At 42.3% G+C, this 24,292-nt stretch overlaps 1 protein-coding gene across 2 annotated transcripts in view; it reads left to right on the forward strand.

Annotated features, from left to right (window-relative positions):
- fibcd1b (fibrinogen C domain containing 1b) overlaps positions 1 to 24,292 on the forward strand; it is a 112,698-nt gene that overhangs the window by 7,959 nt on the left and 80,447 nt on the right. The window contains exon 2 of one of the 2 annotated variants that reach the window (XM_035141732.2): positions 20,677 to 20,760. The exons of the other annotated variant lie outside the window; for it this stretch is intronic. Coding sequence (XP_034997623.1) covers positions 20,677 to 20,760 — 84 coding nt within the window. The remainder of the gene's footprint in view (positions 1 to 20,676; positions 20,761 to 24,292) is intronic. 2 annotated transcript variants of the gene reach the window in all.

A 24,292-nucleotide genomic window follows, 5' to 3' on the forward strand; every position in this document is an offset into this window, starting at 1 on the left:
GGGAAGAGCTATGAAAGTGGCAAAAAAGACTCACAAAGGAAAGATAAATGTGTATATTCCTCAAACTCTTTTATTCCTGAAGAACGTAATATCACCATTCTGCAGTTTTTCACTTTCACTTTCCTGCTAAATCATCATTAAAAATGCATTGGAAATTACCTGTGAGAGACAGAGGAGAGGTGTGCAGAGCAAGGGGAAAAGAGAAGGGAGGAAACCAGGAAGAGATGAGTGGAGTGAGGGATGAGAGAGACAGGTGGAGTGAGAGACGAGAGAGACATGTGTAACAGACTTCTGTCACCTTGATGGACACTGAGCTGGACCCGTTCCAATGACTGATTGGACACTATCTCCATATCTCCGGCGAGAGGTGTCCAATTTTCTCGCTCTGATTTCAATCTGGGAGTTAAAGAGCTACATTCATCGGACACTAGAGTCTTCATCAAATAGAGATTTGAGATTGGGACCAATCCTTGCCACAAGATAATACTTTTTTTTTTTTTGTGTTCCCCACTCATCATTAATCAATGCTCATACATGCAAGCACAACAAATGGCGCGCACGCACGAGCGCAGTTCCTGATGGGTTACGTGTCCGACTACGAACGCAAACGGGGCAAAGTCTGTAAATAATAAGGGAATTAATTAGACTATGAAAATGCAGTGAATAATTTATGATGAATGGGGAAGTTTAATCAAGCAATCAATCTACACTGGCAACAGCATCTGGAGCAGAAGAATGTTACAGGACAGAGGAAAGGGGAAGAGAACGCAGTCGTTACTCAACATAAACCAGTTTAACGCACAATCACACTGAAAACGGCTGTTATACAGATAATGCCCCGCAGCTGATAAAAAAAGCGAGACTAGCGTTTTGCATCTGTTTAGCGCAGAGAGGGCCTTTTCATCCAGGTATTCAAGTGCCTGTGATTGAGCTGGGATTGAGCTGCGTTGTTCTCTCATGCTCGCTAGTGTCTCCGAAATCCCATTATTGGGATCTCCTCTGAGCCAAGCAGAGTCGTTTCAGCTGAAAACCGGCCTCGTATATTTACCCGCTAACGACTTGCTTAAGCTAACAGAGGAAACATAATAGCGTCATTATGGGCCGGGCAACATCAGGTGTCTCAAGGTTAATAGCAGCATTAATTGAAGGATGAAGGCAGAGCGATACTGTTGTCCGTGTTAAGATGTATTCTCGATTTGTGACTTGGATGCAAAAAAGAAAGAATCAATCATTGCCTCGTTACGTGATGCCGTGTGTCGGAAAAAACGACCAGTTCATTTTCAACAGGAGTCGAACATGAAAGATGAAGTGATGCCTTGCACCAAAATGTCAAATCCTGTCTTTTCTAAATGCATCCAAAACTAAGGCCAATAAAGCTAGTAAGCATATCTTCAGTATAATTCATGCAAAAAGCCCTCAAGGTAAAAAACACACTTCGTTCATTCCGCCGAAACTGAGATTCAATGTTTTGTGAGCAGCCGAATGAGAAGAAAACTACACGATGGAGATTATGTGACTGACAGGAGGAGGAGAAAAAAACATTACGAGTGATTTAGCAGAAAGACAAAAAAAAGAAATGATGCATGAAAAATATCCAACACTGGAGGGAGGCACAAAAGGATGCAGAGACGTATTTATTGCAGCTACCCTATTAAACTGTTATGACAAACTCATGGCTAATATATTAACAGACTTATCCACTCACATCCATTATTTATTCATCATCAAAAATTCAATCTGGCAGACTGTGTGCCATTATTCAGATGGGCTGGGGGAAAGTGGCACATTTGAATAAATGAGAATTGTCGGCCTCACCCCGGTGGTTTGTTTTTATTCCGAAAAAACCCTTTAAATGATTCAAACATTGAATCAATCAAAAAAAAAAAATGTAGGAGGTGGATTGATGAGAAAAGAAAATCCCACCCCTTGCTCACATAGCTGGAATCATTATATCTTTGGGAAGAAACATTTTTAATGTTCATGACCCATTAGGAAAAAAAATCCAACTCATCAGAACTGTTGGAAGTGGCTCCGTCAAACACCATCTGCCTCGTGTTTTTTTCATCAGCAGAAAAAGAAGATGTTATGTTCCCTGCACGTTTCTAACTAGCATCCCATTTCAGGGCGCTGAGCCCCGCCACGGCCGCAGCAGATACAAGCTGTTTACTGTATTTGGTTTGTCTTGTTTCCTCTGGTGAGGTTTTTGCACCTCTCTGCAATACCTAAGTCTGAATGAGATTGGATATGGAAATGTAGAGTACTGCGGATCAGTAGTTTCTGCTGATGTTGTGGAACTTGGCAGCGCGGAGAACGGGACATATTCCTCTGAGAAACAAACAGTCGCACATACCGACACCTCAGCGTGAGCAGACACATAAAACCAGACACACAATCCACCGTTACGTTACAGGGGGAAAAAAAACAGCCACACTTACAATGAGCAGCTGTAAACCTACAAATTTAAAGTGTGGGAAAGAATACTTGAAAATGTCTATTGTGCGAAAGGTATTGTAGGGGGATATAAACAGAGGAAATATACAGGTTACAGTTTAAATCCATCCATCCATTATCTCACGGGGGGAGATGGAGCCAAACTCAGCTGACATTAGGCGGGGGAGAGAGACACACTGGACAAGTCGCTAGCGTTTCCCCAGGCGCACAGACAAACAACTCATTCACACTCACACCTTGGACAATTCAGAGTCGCTAATTAACCCAACATTTCAACTGACACTAATCTTGTTATTGCCCAGACACAACATAAGCGCCCATATCTTCCCCGAGTAGCCACAACCAAACTATTTGCTAAAGTCAGTGCTTATTATTTAAAGAAGAGCAGTTCTCTAGCTTCAGGGTGGACAAGAGGCCAAAGAAGGGCAACCTCATCTACCGCAGATTTGCCCATAAAGAAGAGCTTACAATGACCCAATGTCATGGCCAGCACAGTCGCAGTGTTTACTTGTGCTGTAATTGGATCCTGATGATACAATATATGACAAGTGGTCAAAAGCACAAGCTCAAATCTTCATGACCTTTAGAAAGATTGACCGATAATTGAAGACCAGTTTTGGAAATTATTTTTCAATCTCTACCTTTCGAGTTCTCCAAGCATTTAGGCGTTATCTCTAGGTGGTGTAAGCAAAAACAACAGCTTCAGTATAGTGTGTCTATCATTTTACAAAACAGAGGTGCAATATGTTCAGGACCAGTATTTCCTGTCCACTCATAGTGTATTTACTTATACAACTAGAATGGTATTAAGTGCATACACTACCTCCCACAGTCCCTTTCAATTCAATCAAGCCTATATATAGCTAAGCCCAAAAAACAAAACAATGCAGACCATGAAATCATAATCTTCATTGTGGAACAATTATACTTATTTTTTTCCATTAATATCCGTCCATATCTTTATTCCCTGGGAAATCGTGTTGCAATGTTACAAGTTGCCTATTACACCTCCTAAAATCTTTGTTCCTCAAAATTACAAATTCAAGAGGCTGTTCGTGAAAAGATTCATGGCCTTAAAATAAAATTTATAAAATGGAACTATTTTTCAGTCTGGCAATCGTTCAGTTTTTAGGAGCAAAGACTGTTTATTTTGCTCAAAATATGTCTTTCATCATCAGACTCAGGGGGGAGATGTCAACGGGTTTAAAAACTTGATTTTCACCAGAGGTGGACTTTAAAGAAAGTGATAAAATAAAAATCCTCGACCTGCCCCTGTGACAATATTTAGAGGGTTCTTTCTTGGCCAATATCCCATCCAGTTTTCAGCAAATCCGTTCAGTGGTTTTTGCTTAGTCCTTCTGACAAACAGTTGAGCGCACACCTCCACCAAGGCCCAACAGACCCCTCAAATTTATCAAGATCAATTCATTTTTCCGAACAAATCCTGGATCCGCCCCCCTGATTTGGATCTGCACCAAAATTGAATGTGTTGGGTGACTTTTGTAGACATTCGTCAGGTTTGTAGACATTCGTTCAGTTGTGTTTGTGTAATCTTGCTTACAAACAAACATACAAACCATTTAACAAACGCTAAGGAGTGAACATAACCTCCTTGGCGAGGTATGAAACCATAGAACACTTTTAATGGGTCTTCCCAGTCATTGCTAATATTAAGTCATGTTGTTGTATCCAGACTTCTCATCTGAACATTTCTGCATCCTTAAGCTTTTCCTTTTGTTATTATAGGATAGACAATTTTTCTTCTTTAACTTTAGATTGTAAATCTTAAATGGACATTTTCTGTTTGAATTGTCAGATAATTGGGTACGTGTAGTTCCAGCCTGAGAAAGCCTGCTATTATAAAAAGCCATTATAGAGCCTGTCAGCACCATACAGTATCTCAGCCATTTGTCTGTCACCTTTAGTCAAATCTTCCTTACAGATGCAATGACTAATAGATGAAGGTAGTAAGAGACAGGGATGGACTACAGAGAGAGAGAGAGAGAGAGAGAGAGAGAGAGAGAGAGAGAGAGAGAGAGAGAGAGAGAAAAAGAAAAAACTTTTTTTTTTTAACAAGATTGAATATGTGACTCGATGGGAACAATACCTGTCACATAACCACTTACAAATCATTCTTTAGCTTGTTTTTGGTTCATACGGTGTCTTTCTATAATCCACGCCGCACGTTAAATCCCGTGCTCGCTCTCTCAGCCTCGCTCACTTTGGGGAATGGAATCTGGCAGGCTCCTCACAGGCTCCTATAATGTGCTAACATAAGAAATCAATCAGACTCGCACTACTTCTACAGCCCCTCTGCTCACATTGATTCATTGCAAATGTGTTGAAAATGAAGAGAGAAACTCTTTAGCACCGTGGGGCGCTGTGGTCAAGGGGAGTGGCTGCGCGGAGAGAAGGATGACAGGTCAGGGGTGAGGGGGGGGGGTCATAGGCCGGCATTCACCTCGGGGTCAAGGCACGTGTCTGTCATCAGCCAGCCGTGCAGAGGACAGGATGATGATGTCATTTTTTACTGGAGGAGGCTGTGGTATGTTTGCAGTGTGTTGTGGTTTTCCAGTGTTCGGGGCATGACTGCTGCTGTCAGCCTTGGAGAGCAGGATGGGGTAGAGGTCACAGAGATGGTGGTGCCTCAGTCTCCCATCAGACATTATCAGTACAATAACCTGTCCAAGGTATGGAAAACTGGGGCTGGGCGATATGGCCAAAAATGATATAGAGATGAAAATGTTGATATTGATAATTAACACGATTAATGCCACATTATTATTTCTTTTAAGTGAAGGTTTTGGTTTTAAAGTCTTCTTTACGAACAGAGAATAAAGAAAAAGATTTTATAAACCGGAGGTAGATTGATTACGAGCCCGTTCAGACCTGGTATTAACCTCCATCCTGAGGGGTCCATTCACAAGTGGACAGTTAGGGTGTGACAAAATATCGCTCTGGCAACATATCCTTGTCCTGACTCATTAGATATAATTATCGCTACGCTGGTGCCAGATAGATAAACATATATCGTGATGTATGGTCATGTGATTGTCTTGTTATATACTGATTATCGCAGAATCGCCTTATTGTGATATCATCGTTATCATTGGCCGTGTATTGCGATCGTATTGTGAGTTACCCTGCTATTCCCACCCCTAGTGGTCAGTGCACAGATTTGAGCGCACCCAAATGCAGCAGCACCTACTCAGCTGACGTCTCTGAACTGCTACGGTTTAAACATGTTTTTATGCTTCTCAGTGACCAATGGCAGGTCTGAAAACACATATTAAATGCTGTCGGACTGTGATTGTGTTTCTCAGGATGGATGTTTTTACCAGGTCTAAACTGGGTCTATGTGTTATGCCATTATATCGATTTATATATTTGAATCCTTGTTCTATTGCTCAGTCCTACCTGCAGCACGGTATTTTATTTATTGTAAAGTTCCCATCGTGTGTGTTGAGCCTGCTCATATTATTCAAGTTATAAAACATGTGAATCACCTTTGTGTCATAGTGTGCTTCAACAAAACTCAACTCAGCTCTCTGCATTTTCCAACCGTGCCCTTGATTCACGAGTATCGCTGTTAAAACGTGGCATCTCTTTAAAAAGAATCCTGCTGTTTTCTAAACAGAATTATTACCATATTCAAGTGCTAATTTGTACCTAATGCATTTGATAATGGATTTTTGATGTTGCTTATTTGAGTCACTCTCAGTCTCAACATTTTTTAAAACTCAAAACAATTTATCTCTCCATTGCCATTCAATTATGATTCAGAGCAATTTCATATTTCATGCTCAGACAGCTCAGGGGGGAGAATATGTACAGCGATGCCTCAGCAGTAAATTTGGTTTCCTATTTTATAAATCTCAAGAGTGAAAGGCTTGTTTATCCATTTAGAAAAAAGAAGACAGTCGCAGGGGGGCTCAATGGTGGCTTGGTGTACTTATATCATGGGCATACACTTAGAGACACCAAAGGGGGCTGATGGAGATGAGGATTGAAGTGGATTACTGAAGATAGGACAGCACTTCACAGAGAATGTAGTCTTATTTTTATATTAGGCTTTCACAAAACACTTGTGGGGAGCATACGTCCGTCCCTGGCCATATGCAGCTCAGCAGCTCAGCGGAGCGGCGCGAGGTCCGCTCCCTCTGCGGGGGCCGGCGGGCTGATTGAAGGGGTTAAAGAGGGAGATTAAAGTGATAATGTACATCTCTAATCCGCAGCACTTTAAGAGGGCAACGAGGCGAAACCGCCTCCAACCACGGAGCTGGACATGAAACGGGTGCATCGGTGGCCGTCAGGGTCAGCCATCGCCATGGCAACAGATTATTCAGAATAATTATCCGCCATATGTGCCGTGTCACAATTACAAGTTGACTGTGAGCCGGGTCAATGGTCAAACGCTGATCAGAGTATTCGGGCGGTGGCGAACGTAACCCCTCCGCGCTGTTTATTAGAAGCAAGTTCAGCTTGTCACATCTGTCGCATGCGCTCACACAATCTCACCTTCACTGTGCTTATTAGCACTTATCCTCCGACGCTGCCAGCTACATCACTTTGTCGCAGTGGCTTACTCTCAGTGTCTTTGCACGCCGAGCTTTCAATAGCCCCTTTTTTCCCCCCCTCAATAATAAATGTTACAAAATGGAAATCTGGAAATGCATAAAAAAGGATTTATGATTTCAATCAGAGTACTAAGCTCCTTGAATCGACTTTTTGGCTGAGTAGCAAGGGAAGGAAGTGACTGTGGGAGGAGAGTGCATGTGCAAAATGTGAGCTGACAAGAAGCTTGGAGGAGGGAATCAAAAATATAAAAAAAACGTTGGTGGTTTGTTCTCGTGACCGAAGCTTCCATTAGGAGTCCAGACGTTTTAACTCATCACTGCAGCTCTCCCGCAGGAGTTTTACTCAGAATGCTTCATTTCCCATAAAGCCGTGTTCACACTGGCACCCTGGGAAAAGCGGCAACAAGGTGCTAAGTGGTTTATCCATTATAGTGGATCATTTATTCTGTCACTGCAGCTCATGTGAGAAAAGTCGTTTGAAGTGAGATACCACTCGATGCCATTTACCTTCCCCGGGAGCAGAGAGGCCAATAGCATCTTTCAAAATCACAGTTAATTAATATTGTTAGTTATTAATCGGAGTAATATCAAGTAAAACAGCTGTTATTGTTGTTTTTCTTACTAGGCACATAAAATAGTCTGCGACAAATCATCCTCAAGTCACCTGTGCTCATCTTTATTCAGATCGCGTCTCGCCCTCTAATTGTGGATTTGGTATGGAACAGTTTGAGGACCCCCGAGGGAATTGTGCAAAACCTGACAGTGGCTTTAACTGTTTTTTTTTTTTTTTAAACACTCACAATACCTCAGGGTTCTTACTGCAAGCTGTCAGACAGTGTAAAATGCACAATGACACCACCTTCCTCTGATCAAATGTGTCACATCCAGCCAGGAAGGATCGCAGGGTGCGGGCACTTCCGACATGTTTGCTGGAGAGGGGGGGGCCTGGATGTGTTCAGACAAGCCACTCAAGTTTAAATGCCAATTAAGGCCCCTGCACGCGCCGCTGTGGATATCTGCGGTCTATTAGATTGTCACCCATCATTATTAGCAGACACTCCGAGCCTTCTGGCATTCTGGGGGGAAAAAAAGATAATTACATTCTTTCTGCGTCATAATTGCTGCCTTGAAAGTGTCTCTTTCGAGCGCTTCCAACGCGGGCTTTTCTTTTGCCTCTGTCTCCCGAATACTCTCTCGCTGAGCTCTGCCTTTCTCATCTCTTGTCTGTTGTTTCTCCAGACACTAATGAAGTGGCTTAATCTCGTAACTCCAGAGGAATTGACAGCAGCGTGGCGCATTAATTAAGTTCCGAGCGCGTCCTTCGTTTTTTTTTTTAAAGTTTCCACATTTTCAGAACGGCCATGTACCTTATAAACATGTTTGCCATAATTACTTGCAGTCGCTTTGCGACAAATGTAGACTTTGCGGGGTTTAAGGATTTACATGTGTTTTTTCTCGGCAATGTGTTTATCAATTAGGGGGAAATGACACCAACGTTGTTGTGCGCTTTGAAAAGTTTAATAGCGCCACGATTCCCATTTGCAACCTCGCTCATCTTAGACTGTTTCCATCTCGAATCTGTTATTGTGTGGGGCTTATTAACGAGTTTTCTTCGACAGCCAAGACCATTGTTGTTCATTGCTGTTCCAACCTGCCGGCACATGCGGCTGGTGCTGAGACTGCCGGGTTTTTGAGTAGCTTATTGGTCCCGAGCTGTTAGATAGATAGCGGGGGGGGGGGTTGAAGCAGTCTCGTCTGAGGACATGGAGGGGCAGGAGCGGATGGAGGGATTCATCTCTAAATGGTGGTTTGGGTGTTTAGCTACAGCAAAAGTGAGCACAGCTTTCCACATTCCCGCTCATGAGCATCGCTATTTGGCGTTGGGCAGCCCACCTTTAATTATTATTTAGCTCATGACGTAGAGAGATCCCAAGCAGTTGACTCTACGTAAGCATTGGCCCTGAAAGGTCCAACACAGTTTGAAACACTAGGTGGTGTTACGAGCCATTTTCAACTCATAAATATAGATTTTCTTAAATACATATGGTAATTAATGTGATATTAAAACCAGCATTAGTGTATTTGATCAAATAACAGTCATAATTTTGTTCACAGCTCGTGCATGGGGACACATTAAATCGTGCAGTATCACTTGAAGTGTGATTTTGCTCGGCTCCTCATTAAGTGTTTTGAAGCTGACGAAGTATAGAATATTTTACCATCTAAGTAATGAACCTACACTTTGTGTCGTGTGATAAAAAAACCTGTTAGACATGAACTCAGTTTGAGTAATTATATTGTTCCGTTCGGGTAAACACAGCGAATAGCTTGTCTGTTACTTACGGAGTGTGAGAGATATTTAGCACCAGCTAACCACACTCATGCAGTCACTCCACTTTGATTTAGTCCCCTCCATCAGACTGCTCATTGGGATGACACTTTCTTTGACATCGCCTATTGCATTCATGGAAATAAATGACAGATGTGACAGTTTTCTTTTTTTTTCTACAAAAAGTCAAAGAGCAAACTATTGCTGAAGCTCTCATATTTTCCAGCTCCTCAGTCTCTGAGATTCACACTGACTTCAGATCTTTGCTTTCCAGAGAAAAATGTCCCTCCATTTTAAATCCTCTTCCACTTGTCTGTGTTTCACCTAAAGCTGTGAGGGGGGGTAATGGTGTGAAATGAAGTATTTTGCTTTACGGGAGCTTTGGGTTTATTTCAGACGCCGTCAGACAGGCGAACAGAATGTAAAGGATGATCAGGTTAACTTGTTGAAAGCATTTTAACCTAATATGACATATTTGTATTTATTTAAATTAGTTGTTTCTATATTAGTTTGTATTTTTAGATTTGTCAGTATTTCGTCTGGTCTTTTGTGTGTGGATGAATTGTCTGTGCACTTCTCTTTGCCCCCCTGCTCGCCTTGGATTGCCCCTTGGGGCCCGAATTAGGTATTTTGAATTGAGTTGAAATGAATTATGCAAAGTGACAATTTAGGTTGCACATAACTCTGCCCTCAGCAACTGTTAATGTAACAATACTTCAAAATGTGCTACAACATCTATTCTACACTGCATTTCAGTGTATGAAGTATGAACCTGTTGCGTAACTTCTGGACAATGTGGCACATGAGATTACAATGTTGCATTAAGTGACACTGAGGAGAAGTGACGCTTGCAAGTATCTGTAAAATCAACGTTTTAGCAATTTTATACCAAAGGGTGAAAATCAATCGGTGGAACCGCAGGTCATGATGACACAAAATTCTGGCAGGTAGATTAACTGGATTTGACTTTGTGTAGTTTGCGAAAAGCTCAGTCGAGGTTCTTCAAATACGGAGGATTATTAAGGATTGTTTCGTCAAGAAAGGAAAAGAAATGAAAAGAGAAGAAATGGTGCAATACATTCTATACCAATCATGCATATGTGTATCTGCATGGTGTTTAATTTCACACTTCACATCAATAGTTCCCACTAAGCCACTTAGGATTTCCTCTGCTATTCTCATGAAATGGAAAGCAGCACATAGGTGCTTGCAGCTATCTTCATTTATTTATTGCTCTGGTAGTTGCAGTGTCTTATGCGCAATGCCCTGTCTCTTCTTTTCTAGTTGCTGGGTCATGACTTCACCACGTTAGGTTACTTCTGCCAGTTAGTACGAATGTTCTCACTCATTTGTCTGTTCTTTCCCATTTATCAGTCCATAACTTAGAAACATTGAATCATACTCCCATAGGGATTGAAATTCATTCTTAATAAGTTACACAGCTGCACGAACCTTTACCTGTTGCTGATACGACCTCTCGGGGGGAAAAGAAAAAGAAAGTAAATAAACCCAACACGCTGCGTCAAGTGGCCCCTTCATGGCGTGCACGTATCCCACTTTTTCCAGTACATCCCGCACTCACTGACGATTGCTTCGGGAAGGTTTATTTTGCACGGAAATGCAAGAATGCTTCCATTATGCTGAAGGCCCTTTGGAGGAAATTGCTTTTGTATTTTACGAGTAGTGCCACTACAGCAGTATCGCTACACTGTTGGCATGCTGGGTACCTCTGTAACCGCTAACAAGACTCCAGTCAGAGAAATCTGTCGCTGTCACTTTTAAGGACAGAGCAGATGGATGAGGATGGAAAGCGGAGGAGGAGAGGTGAGGTATTGCACTTGATAAAGGAACTCATTTGTTTGTGTTGTGATGGCACAACTTGAGTCCACGATAGGAAAGTTGAGTTTACAGAAACCCATGACCTTAGAAGGCCTACACCCGCTGCAGCTCGACCTCCCCTCAGGGAGAGATTGAACACGCAGCACTTACCACCCGATAGCACTCGACCAACACATCCTTTGGTCACGCTGGTGCACGTACATGGACACACACACACACACACACACACACACACACACGCACACGGACCAATCCAAATACACGCAGCTTTCTACATAAACGAAGCACTGCACATATAAACCCTCGCCCCTGCACACTCACACACACACACATATTCACAAACAGTGCGAGCAAATGAGCAGACATCACATTTGTCTCACACCATCAGCATCAAAATCGGTTCCCTTTTCCAAGGTCAAACTGTCAACTTGTAGGGTATCCCCTGCCCGCCCTCACAGACACACACGAAGAGCGAGATGGCCACAAAGTCCCAGACAGACAGAGGCACACAAATGAATGCGCTCACGTAACGCTGCCATGATATGCCGCTGGAGCTGCGACCATAAGTCATCCTGCGAGGTAGCGGCACCATGAAGTGTAGACACCAGTATCCATAACACGCATGTATTATTTATGAGAGCCTGTGTAGCGATATATGCAAATGTATACATTAAGGAGAGGCTCTTCATTTCTGCCAGTTAGAAGGAGTGTCCGCCTTCTTATCGCACTGCTATTAAAATAGCAAGGCTGTAGGGCGGAGATCCATCTTGTCTTTTAATGGCATGTCTGTGCATTTGTCTGTGTGTGCGGCGCATAAAGGTGTGTGTGTGTGTGTGTGTGTGTGTGTGTGTGTGTGTGTGTGTGTGTGTGTGTGTGTGTGCAAATGTCTTCTGTCTTTCCCAGATATTTGTAGATCCTGTGCTCGCATGATTCCGCCGGTGCACTTAAGTGTGCTCAGCAACTGCAATCAGGACCGTAAGTGGCCGGCAGTTTCGAAAGGAGAACAAGAAGTGGGGAGTCGAGAGAAGTAGAGAGGAGAGGAGATGGATGTGTGCCTGTGAAGTTAAGATGTGATGATGAGAATCGTTTTTAATTCGTCTTGACAAAGCTAAAGCGAATAGCATCATTATTAACTCCTTGCTATTTAATCTTGGAATATGTTACTTTATAAAGACGTCTCTGTTAGTGTGTGTTTAAGCAGCATCTGCAAGATGGTTATTCTGTTCTTAAGGATTCCCGCTGTTTAATAGGAATGTTTTTTCTAGGGTTGGGTTCCAGCCGGTATCTGCAGGACCAAATCACACCGCGGATTTCAGTGCTTCATTTTGGTGCCTGAGTTATGTACTGTAATAGTCGCCCTGCTTAAAAGCAACATAAACATCACTGCATGGGTCAGGTTAACGTTACATTTAATTCTGGTGGCAACACACTCTCTACATGGCTCTGGCAGCACTTCACATTAGCCTGCTGTTAAACTCCAGTCGAATTCACAGCAAAGCGAATTTTCCCACACATGAGGCCACAGGATCATTTGTTTACTCGTGTGATATTTGGGTCCTTTGCATCGTTGCATTTACTTTGTTTCTCATCTCAATGCGCAAAAAAATCTGCTTCGCATTTGCTGTGAATGCACCATGAAGCCAAACGGTCAAACGAGGGGCTGTATTTAACGCAGCAAATGTCTGAAAACAATTCTGTGTCAAGGAAGCGACACAACGAAGTCAATGAAGCACCTGGCAACGCACGGGAAACGTTTGAAAGCAGAGGGATGCTCCGTGTTTGGGCCTGGTCACGTGACCCAATGTTCCTGTTTGCTTCCTGCGATGAGGCAAATCATGCCGTAGCTTCGTGTGGAGTTTGGTGAACCGCCAATACTCGTTTTTGTATTTGCGTATGTGTGACTGTGCACCCCCTGCTGAGCACATCAGCCGGCAGTGTGGGCTTCCTTTGCCATGGTGGAGGGGAGACAATTGACAAGTTTGGAGATGGAGCATTTGGCAATATTACCTGGGTTATTAATTATTGGGTTATAAGGCTGCATTTATGATGATTTTGCACATATTATAGTTAATGTCAAAATTCAACTTTGTCTTGGCAAAATCAAAGTTATTTTCAACATATCGTTGACCGTCCTTTTGTGCATTTTGTGAAAAAGTATCAGTTCTGACCCATTCCATTTTAAAAGTAACGATTGAGCACCGTTGTCTACGATAACCCAAACGATACCCAACCCAAGTTTTTACACCCACAGTGGTGCTGCTTTGGCATTCATAAGCTCCCATTAGAATACATCCTGACTGTGTGTGCACTGTTGAGCTTTTTTGTTTTTGGCATGTCATGCAGTGGTACTGAACTCTTCCTCACTTGGCCTGCATCCTGCACATGAAAGTTTAATTTCCAGTCAAAGGAAGTCAAGTTTATTTGTAAGTCCCAACATCACATTCAATGTCTCAATAGGCCTTATACAAGCCCACGGCAGCAACAGTTCCTTATTTAGCCAGCTCTATTTGAGGGCAAGGGGGGAAAGAAGAATAAGCGGAATAAGCAAATATGGTTTAAAATCCTCAGGGCAGGAAATTCAAATAGAGATCTTTCATCTCCACATGGCTGGGAATGGCAGGACCAGTAGCTGGGGAATGGGCAATTAAAGAAACAGGGAAAAAAAACTTGTAACGATTAGTAGAAACATGCAGCGTTTTAAATGTCTAGATGTTTGGAGCCTTGTCATGTTTAGACTCTAATAAATTAGCTTTACTAGATAAGGGCGCATCAGCAAGAGGAGTCTCAAGTCATCTGTGTCCTGGGAGACGAGAGGTTACAAAACACCCAATCAAAAGAGAAAGCCCTCTTTCAATCTCTCAGTTTCACTTCACGCTCACAAAGCAGCCATTCTGACCTCATAGTGATTGTGTGCTTTATAATAGTCGCTGCCGTGATAGTATGTTTTTGCAATCCTGTGTGTGTGTGTGTGTGTCTCAGGGACAGTAGTGGGTGACAGACTCACTCCCTGTGTGTGTGGGCGACTGCAGTGTGAGCTCCAAGGACAGGCAGTGGAGGGTAGAGCGGGTGATTTGTCTCTTAGGATTGAACTCATCTCCCCGGTCTCCTGCAGGCCTCCCGTCCCTCCCTCCCTTTTTTCTCCGCATGCTGTCTTATTTTGAAGGTGAAGTGCATTTCTCTCGCTGTTTGTTATGCACACGTTGGAGCTGATGCAGTTCGTTGACTTTGCACAGGATGTGTACTTGAGGAAGCTTTGACTCACGTTAGACACTCAAGCTGCTTTCAGACATACAATAAAGTTTTCCTGAAATTTTCCAGAGGTGTTTTTATGTGAGACCACAAAGGTCTGAATCAGTTGCCCCGGAACGTTTTTTGCCAGATCCCTCGTAAAATGTTTGGAACACGTCAGATTGAGTGCATGTGTGAATACAGCGGGAACATTTCCAGAAAATCCACAGCAAGCAAATGGACGCGTTGGGCAGGCTGTGGCTCAGCGGGGGCCTTCTCAGCGTGGAAGCAGAGGGATGTGGATCAGTGGGTCTTTCTCGAACTATTAGTTGGTTTGATCCCAGTCTTCCCCTTACGCATACCATAGTGTCCTTGGGCAAGATACAAAAAAAACAAAACAAATAGCCCCTGACAGCTTTGCTGTTCTCGTAGAGAAAATGCTGCACATCAATGTGTGTGTGAATGGGTGACTGGCAAAATCCACACTGCAAAAGCCCTTTCAGTGGTCATCAAGACAATAGAAGTTCTATGTAAATACAGACCATTTAACATTTTATGACATTTCTAACGCATAATGGACACAAAACATAAAGAATACAAATATCTCGGGTGCCATACACCTAGAAGAGGCCAAAGAAGTTGTCAACTGGGAAAGTCGATGAGATTCTATATGGAAGGGGCCCTTTGCCAGTGTCAATGTGCATAAACAAAGACATTTGATTTACGCAGGAGAATTTATAGGTCATGTTTTCTCGTTACACGCTCTACCCGGGCTCCACCCGGGCTCCACCCCTCACCTAAATCTTCCAGACATGTTCCTGTATTCGTGAAGGCGACTGACTCGGGGAAATCTCTCGCTGAAATCTATCTTCATATTTGAAATGCAAACTCTGGGAATTGTCCGGATCCAATTTTCTGTTCATGTCAGAAAACAGATACAGTAGATCTGCTAAATAAAGTGAGAAACCCTGTTTTCTTTAGTCTCCTTTAGCCAAAGGAGCTCTGTGTCTATCCATGGTTTTTAAATCCTTAAACATAAATCCAGAATCTTGTGATCAAAACATCACAACCCATAAGTTTAGCAAGTATCATCTCTCTTCATGAACTTCCCTCCATATAAGGGGCTTTAATTTAACTTCCTGTTGTAACTGTGGCATGTTTGGATGTGTTAAGTCTCGGTAACGTGTGTTAAAAGATATTTTGTTTACACCTCTGAAATAGCTGATTGCTGAGCAGAAGCAAGAAAGGTGATATCTTGTAAATGTAGAATTTGAAAAACCCATCCTCACAGACACACTCATGGGCAACTATTAACAAGCAATTCACTCTGTTTTACCAAAAAGAAAATAAGAATTAGGTATACAAACAATCTGAATAGAGGAAATGAAAAATAGACTACTGATGGAGCTGCCATTATTGGATGTCACATATTATCTAAGGTATTTAGTCTTGTTACCAAGTCACAGCCGTGTCCCATCTTCTACACGGAAACTGTTATTTCTGAGCCAGTGGCCAAGTAACAATAAAAAAACAACAAGTCTCCAGCTCTGTCATCAGCCATTAGCCGTACGGGGAATATTCCCTTTGAAGTCTGTAAAAAGCTGCCATGCTGCCCATTAAATCCTCAACGGCAGTGTCCTCTAAAATAACCAGACCCCAAATCTCTGTGGTCTGCAGAACAGAATACAGATGCTGGCAAAGTAAACACCTCATCACATTCAGCAGTGCATGCAGAATTCTTGTGTTTGCCGCTGCTGTTTGAATTCCATTTTGTTTCATGAAGGAGGTGGTGAAGGTTAAAATATTATTTGGGCTAAACTGCACTGTGGTTCTAATGCGGTCTGCTTCATCTGTTTAATGCAGTGGTTTTATAAACTGCAGCTCATGCAAATTAAACTTCTATATGATCATGGTCACAGCTGACTGGAATTGTAAAGGTGGTCATTGGTGTAAGAGCTCACATAAAGCTTGAATACCAACATTGAAAAGCAAATCATATTCTGTCATCCACCACCTAAAATCCACAAGTTGGTACACCGAATGTTGGCGAACTGGTGTGGAGGAGGCTCAGTGAGCACCTCCTGGTGAACCAGGGAGAGGGGTTTGGCACAGCTGAGACTAGTTGGCCAATCCACTCTCAATGGTTTGTCTCTGGCTGCGTGGAGCCCCACATCGGGCACCACTGTGGCAGTGTTCGATGCCACCGGGGTCTCACCACAACAGCCAGAGACAAACCATTCGCTTTTCAGCATTCTTTTATTTTCACTAAAACATAAATTCACAAAACTCTTAACCTATATTGCCAGCAGTTGCTGCTGGAGTTCCTCCCATGTGTCTCTCTCCTCTGTGTGGCAGCTCAGCTTCTGCCTTTTGAATCCAGGGAGATTTGATTGGCCAACTAGTCTCAACTGTGCTGATCACCTCTTCCTGGTTCATCTGGAGGTGCTCACTGAGCCACCTCCACACCATTTCACCGACATTCGGTGTACCAAGTTTTATTTAAATCCAATGTTAGCATTTACAAAGTACCAAAGGTCTATGACTAATCTGATTTGACCAAAAGTAGCTGTGAGCATTATTATCACTACCATCTGACATCAGATGCCTCACCAAAGCTAAGCAGTAACAACCATCACATTAGACAGGTTAGTGTGATATAGTAAGTTAAGTAATTAAAGTGTATTTACTCATTCACAGATGTTCATCATTAATGGCTGAAAGCGATGTTCAGATAGCTGGGTGAACACTGTCACACACACACACACACACACACACACACACACACACACCACACAAACACACACACACACACACAGTCTAATCCCATGCAGGCTATAATTTAGAATATATATAAACCATATTATTAAATCCGGTGTTTTATGGGTCATGTCCTGATCAAGATTTTTTGGGCCCTGATCCCATCACATCGGTAATTTATGCTACTTAAAATCTGATTAAGAGTTAATGTATCTGACACGGCTAGAATAAGCCGAAGACTTAAACTCACACTTATTTTCATTAACTGGTACTGATTCAAAATATATATAATAAAGCTCTTTCATCCTCCGGCCATAGTTCATTGTTACTCTCTGCTGGATTTGTTGGCAAAGCAGAAACCTTCAGTTCACTGGTGGTTGTGCGGCGGTGTTACAGAGTGGCGTCTCACAAACTATCTTTGACGAGTACTGACAGCGGTGCGCAGAGACACACAAACGAACACAAACTTTAATTTAGGCCTGTCATCACGTTAATTACGGTTACAGCTGATATGAGGAACCACCAGCTGCATGTTTGATATATTATTTGGCGACAGTGACGCTCAGCACCAGATAAAAATGAGAAGCTGCAGCTTTTCTACATGGCAATGCAAATTCTAATAACATTTGCTAATGATTATTTATGTCAGAGCCTATAGTGAACATGGACACCACCCCCCTCCTCCTGATGCACATTTTCACATACCAACAGACATCATCCAACCCTATAATTACAAAGTGCTTTAAACCATGGTAAAAATAAAACTTTAGAAAAGCTATATTGATAATCGCAAAGGTTAAAGTCACAACAACAAACTATAACTGTAATTTATTTCGGCCCACTTATGTTGTAAAAATTAAAATGGCCCTCGAGATGGGAACAGGTTTCCCCTGCGTGAAATAATCAGTAAATCCACAAGTTAATATGTCCAGAGCCTCTTTTACTCCATCAGTTTAGTGCGGTGGTTTCAAACAGTCCTCGCTAAAGTCCTTGTCATTCAAACACACACACACACACAGGGACTCACACATAACGGTATTCAGCAAATACGTTCTAAGAACAACACATTAAATCAATCAAAATAGCTTTAGATGGCGCTAAGATCTCAGTCCACGTAAACGCACATGCAAACACGTAGGTACGCTCATTCGAAAAAGAGCGCACGTATGCGTTCGGTCACGTCCAGGATGAGTCTGAGCCCTTCCTGTCTTTTAAGACGCGGCTCATCAGATAGGATTCTGCCTATAAGGTCCAACCAATAAAAAGCTCAAATATTCTATTAAGTGTAAATCCTCTCCGATGGTGGAGCTTGTGGAGTCAGATTAGGACTAGACAAACACTGCCAAGCAGTCATGCCCGTACCGGGACCACTGCCAAAAAGGAGCCCCACAGATACTGATGTGTCGCTGTGAGTGAGTGCGTGTGTGCACAGGCAGCAAAGAAACCCAATGTGAGCATTAGCAGGCAGGGGGTGAACAAACTAAAGCTCTGATACGTGCCGCTCAGAGTAATGGGAAGGCAGTGTGTCAGTGATCTGAGTGGGAAGCAGCTGCAACACACAATCTTTGTTCTGTGCGCACGTGCTTTTTGTGTGTGTTATTTTTTTGTATCTATTCCCCTCCTGCAACAAAGCAAGCATACACTGTAACATTTGGCTCCGTAGCTGCGCACAGGTGTGCTCACCTGTGAACTACTGCAGCAGCAGAAAACACTCGTGCCCATTTCTGTTTCTATCGGCGGATTTTGAACGCATAAATATTAATTCCAATTTAGTTTACGGCGTCGTGGACTTGTTAGTTTGTTTAGCCGCTTCACTGTAGAGTGTGTTTATTTAGTAATGGTAGCTGTGTAACTCCTCTGTGGACTGGGAGCACAGGCAGCTGCAATGTTTTAGGCAGAACAGACATAGATTTCTATCAGTGACCCAAGGCTGCTCATTAGAATTCAGCTCACCTCTCCCAAATCTCCCTCTGTCTCTCTCCTCCCTCCAACTGCTCTTATTTTCCCCTTCCACAGAATCTTTATAGAAAAAAACGGTGAACTGTTGGTCAGCCATCATAACAATCAGTGTGTGATGAGCATACACATACACAGCAAATCGCACACTGACAACTGAAAAGGAAAACACAATTGCAGTGTGTTTTATCTATATCTTTATCACAGTATAGATATGTGTGTGGAATATTTGTGATATTGACAAGAAATCAAATGTGAAGAAACTGTGCAATAGTGTTCAGGAGGTGGAGCCACAGTATCATGGTCCTGCTGATTCACGCACTCGACCAATCCCAAGGCCCCGGTCACACGCGCGCAAATGCAAAGTGAATATTGCAGGTCGAACTTCACCAATTTTAAACTCCACACAAAGCCACTCTGTGATTTTTTTATATACTGAACCACATTGTTGTATTTTTTTCTGTGCAGTTTTTTGTTAAATGAAAAAATCTAAGAAGTCAGCTGAAATATTTGTGATATTATTAATACATTTAAATTACCCAGATGGATGGATGGATGCATGTTAGCTTCTTTTCATGTTTTTTTCTGCCACTAGTGATTCAAAAAATACATACATGTAATAAAATCTGTGCAAAGAGTATATTTAGTCTTAATCATGTACCTTTACATACTCTCTGATAGAGAACGCAGTCTGATACATTAACTGATAGTGTTTGATGCCTTCTATTCTCAAGTAGGCAGTTGCGCGCGTGTGTGTGTGTGTGTGAGAGATATTTGCCCACGTGTGTGTGTGCTTTTGTGTTGATGTTGTTGTCCCAGGCTAATTGAGCAATTCCACAGTGGGAGCATGCAGTGTTTAAGGTCACGTGATAATGTGCTCTCCTGGAGCAGTTAGAAAGCCCCCCCCTTTATAATTACTCTGCTTTTATCTGTGGAGCTGCTACAACCACTCGGACAAAAGCACGTATATATGAGCAGAAAAATGCTGTACACTGAGGCATGTCACTTTCACATATTGCATACAAACACCCACATTTGCCTGCATATGAGAATGCGTTCCTCCGCACCTCCTGAACCCACTCAGCATTCAGGGAAATACTCGTTCTTTTTATTCCTTCTCTTTTTATTTGCAGTTGATCGGATCCGTGCGCTGAGGATTTGCAAATCTATCTCTGAGAAGATGCATTGAGCCTGTCGTAAACTATTGAATTCAATGATACCTCTGAGATGTACAGATGCCTGTTCAGATCTGTCTAAGTCATTGTGCAATTATGTGTGTAGGTAGTCGTGGTTTATCGGTGCCAGCACCGTTTATCCTTAACAATGATTTTTATATTACATAAGGCTTTGAAAATGTGCTGCGCCCAGCCCTCAGATCCAAAACCTGTCTCTCTGTGGGATTTTTGTGCATGCATGCGTATGTGTGTGTGTGTGTGTGTGTGTGTGTGTGTGTTTGTGCTCATGTGCTTGCATGCTTGACTGCACATGTGACTTGAACAAACGCCAACACTGGTGGCCCTGTCTGTTTGTCCCATGCAGACATTCTGTGAGTGTGTACCCAGCTCCTCCCAGCTCAAACATCGCTGGTCAGACTCAGAAACTGCCAGGGAGACCCCGGCCAAGGTAAGGCCCTGTCATCCACCACGTACACATGCACACACACAGGCGAGGATGCATGTGTGCACACCTCAACGCATGCTTTTTTTTTTACAATTTATGTTTATTTACATTAGGGACTTTTCGCAATTAATGTCATATTGTTAAAACCCCAAATAATGAAATATGAAAAAACACAAATACATAATTTGTTCTTTACTGACTCAAAATACTCAAAGGATATGACAGATTTCCATCACTTAGATTGTAGTGAAGCCATGTATGAGATCAGTGTAAATAAAAATATTGTGATTTTAGCTTGTTAAAAAGCCCAGTACCAACTTCCTGTCACTATTCATCTCTCAGTTGTGATTAGTTAAGACTGTGATGCCACCTATTGGTTTGTGAACTGACGCTATGTAGCCTCAAATTTGGCATTTTGGCCATGCAGCCCCATCCAGACCTCCACCCATTGGATGGTAGTTGCTGTCAATCACTTGGTTCCTACGCCAGTCACTGGGAAACGAGACACAACATTTAGTCACTGCTCATTTACTCACTGCTCTTTCCTACTTTTTCAAGTTAGTAGTAATATAAAACATTTATACATAAAACGTATACAGAAACTTTGTAGAACTGTACCGTGTTCTTTTGTGGTCGCGGTTCGTTAAATAAAGTTCAAATGAGAACTGACAGTAATTTGGCTGTTTAATGGGACAGTCTATGTACTGGATCTCTCCCTAATGTTGTCAATTGCCAGTAGTCCACTGACCCTATTGGGTTTTCCGTGTTTTTTATATGCAAATGGGGACATATACGTCTTCCAGTATCTCACTCTGAAAGGTGTTTATACTCATTTATATCTGTGCACAATGTCTGTTCATAATAGTGAAAACTGAATATAGAGCATATACTGTCTATATTAAGAAGGACGACATGACTGCTCAAAGCGTTGTGATCGCCACCTGGTGGCTGGCTGCAGTATAGGTTATACATCGGGTACATCCATCCTATTGAATGGGATATGCACCAAACTAAATGCACCAAACTAGATAGCACTTAGCAGTACAAAGCTCCTATCTCGGGTGTTTTGGCTTCATTACTGGATATGGGAGGAAGTGAAGATGTGTCTACAAAGACAGAGCGTTGCCTCATAGAGAGTGAACGTGGAATGGGAAATAAACAATGCAATGCCAACTGTGGACAGTGGTGGTGGTGCACTGCATCGATGTTGTTGTGCCAAAGGACTGTCTGCATGAGACCACTTGAGCATGTGTTGCATGCATGCTCCAGGACTGAGCTCCCTGACCACTCACAAGTTAGTTAATAATGTATATTAACTAATCGGTCCTTTTTTGTGAGATTTCTTTTTCTTTTCTTTTCTTTTCTTTGGTGTAATTCCTCCTGGAATATATTCACGATTTGTAACCCACTACTTTTTAAATCGGGGTGGGATTTATTTGGAACAACTGTCAAGCTGTATGTCTGTACAGGATACAGCAAACATCAAACAGGACAGAAATGGAGGGACTGGTTTGATGAAATGTTGTTTTTTATGTGAAATAGCTTCATTAAGTCCTTTAAATGTCCTCTTGTCTTTATGTTCCACCACCTTCCTCTCAGTAAAATCAGGGATTCACCGTGAACTTTTTTTCCACTTGCGGGGGAGATTTGGTTTAACTGATGACGATGTTCATCACAATCCGCTTCCTTCCGCCGCTTCGGTGTTGGCAGTGCGGAGGATTACTGCATATTACACATTACATTTTGCCACCGAGCAGCAGCGGTGGCTCAACCTCCGCGCAGGCACCCAAACACACAAGAATTATGGGATTAGGCCCTGCAGATTCTTTGAACTGTGCCGAGTGATCATGGGTGTACCAGGAAAAGGAGCCTGGCAGAATGTGGGAAGAAGATACCCACTGAGTACTGATGTGAAAGTGGAATTCAAGCTCCAGGTGAATGAAATGGAAAAGGAAATGGGATTGGTAAAAAAAAAATTGTGAGAATCAGAATTGCTATGTACCACTTGTTTTGTAGTCGAAGATGTTTTATGTTCACTAGTTGGCCAGCTTCATTTTGAATGTCTTCCTGTGTACACATCAATTTGTGTCCACATATGTGTTTGTGTGTTTGTGTTCAGAAATGAAAGAGAGAGCTTGCGAGATTCCTGCTGATTTCCTTCTCACCTAATGAACAGACAAAGCCTTTTCGTCCAACACTTGTCTGCCAATGCTCTTGCGTGGGAGAGCACCATCATCTCCCTCCCCCTTTTCTATCTCTTCATCATCAGAAAACCCCTCCTGTTTTTTTTCCTTTCTCTTTAAAAAAAAAAAAATCCTATGTTGTGGCATGAGTGGAGACAGGAGAGGATATGAAAGTTAGACACTAATTACTGAATGGCCTCCTGCTGAGAGATTGAGAGACTCATTAAAAAAAACTATGTGTTAAAAGGCTACTTGCATCCTTTTCTCTGTGTCATTACTCTTCTACAACTCTTGAGCCCAATTGAGAGCTTACCGCTGGGACATGAAGCCGGTGCTTTTGCATTTTATCTTTTACCGACTAGTGAAAAAATTAATTAGGCGGGAGAAAAAACTACACTCCTTATTATCATTCTTTTTTCATTCAATTCATTCTGTCAGTCTGACCTCATAAAAAGTGGATTTTTTTTTTTGGAAGCAAAAAAGATCGTCCCTAGGCCTGTTCCTTCATTCAAATACAATATTAGACCATTCCTGGCAAGCAGATATTGAGAGCAGCTGTCATACCTGTACAACAACCAAGATTTATATTATACATTAGAGGTTCAGCTTTAACTGTAAAACCCTTAAGCATCAAAAAGATTATTACTATAAAAAATAAACAACGAACTGGGACACCATCTGAACAGGCAATATTCCCCCGTGGGTCTCTGAGTCTCAGTTATATGAGTCTGACTGTGACTTGACTAAACTCATATCATGTGGATGTGTTGCTGTTTCTACCTTCACAAGATGGTAAAAAACATTATGGATGTTTTGACGGACCAATGGGCCACTAAAAGGGGAAAGGGGTGAGATTTCTCGCAGTGTCACCAATGACCAGTCTGACTGTGACAGATGGGTGTGAGAGAGTGACAGCATGGCACAGAGCGCTGCATGTAGGTCTACAATGAAGCAATGGTTACAAATACCAGTAATCTAGTTACTACTCATTTATACTATATAGTGTATGAGAAAAATTCAAATAATTAAACTAAAACTGACAACACTGTAGTGCTCACTTCAGTCTAGGTATTTAATGGGAAACGCTGTTTCGACCTATTGGTCTGTGTTAATCTGTTGTACTGAGCAGAGCCTCAGGTGTGGGGTGAGGTGTGTGAAACCTCATGTTCCTTTGTTTAGGCTATGCTGCTATTTTGTCTCGTAAAAATTAACCCTGTTGTTTTGGTAGTTTTCTCAGAGACATTCGTCTGTTATTAGAAATTGCAAACATTACAATCTTGTCAGAGACAAACCAGTTACTTTTCAGCATATTTTTATTCTTTCCACACAAGTGAAAACATAAATCGAACCCT

Source organism: Hippoglossus stenolepis, chromosome 18 (assembly GCF_022539355.2).
Source record: "Hippoglossus stenolepis isolate QCI-W04-F060 chromosome 18, HSTE1.2, whole genome shotgun sequence".
In the NCBI taxonomy this organism is placed as follows: Eukaryota; Metazoa; Chordata; class Actinopteri; order Pleuronectiformes; family Pleuronectidae; genus Hippoglossus; species Hippoglossus stenolepis.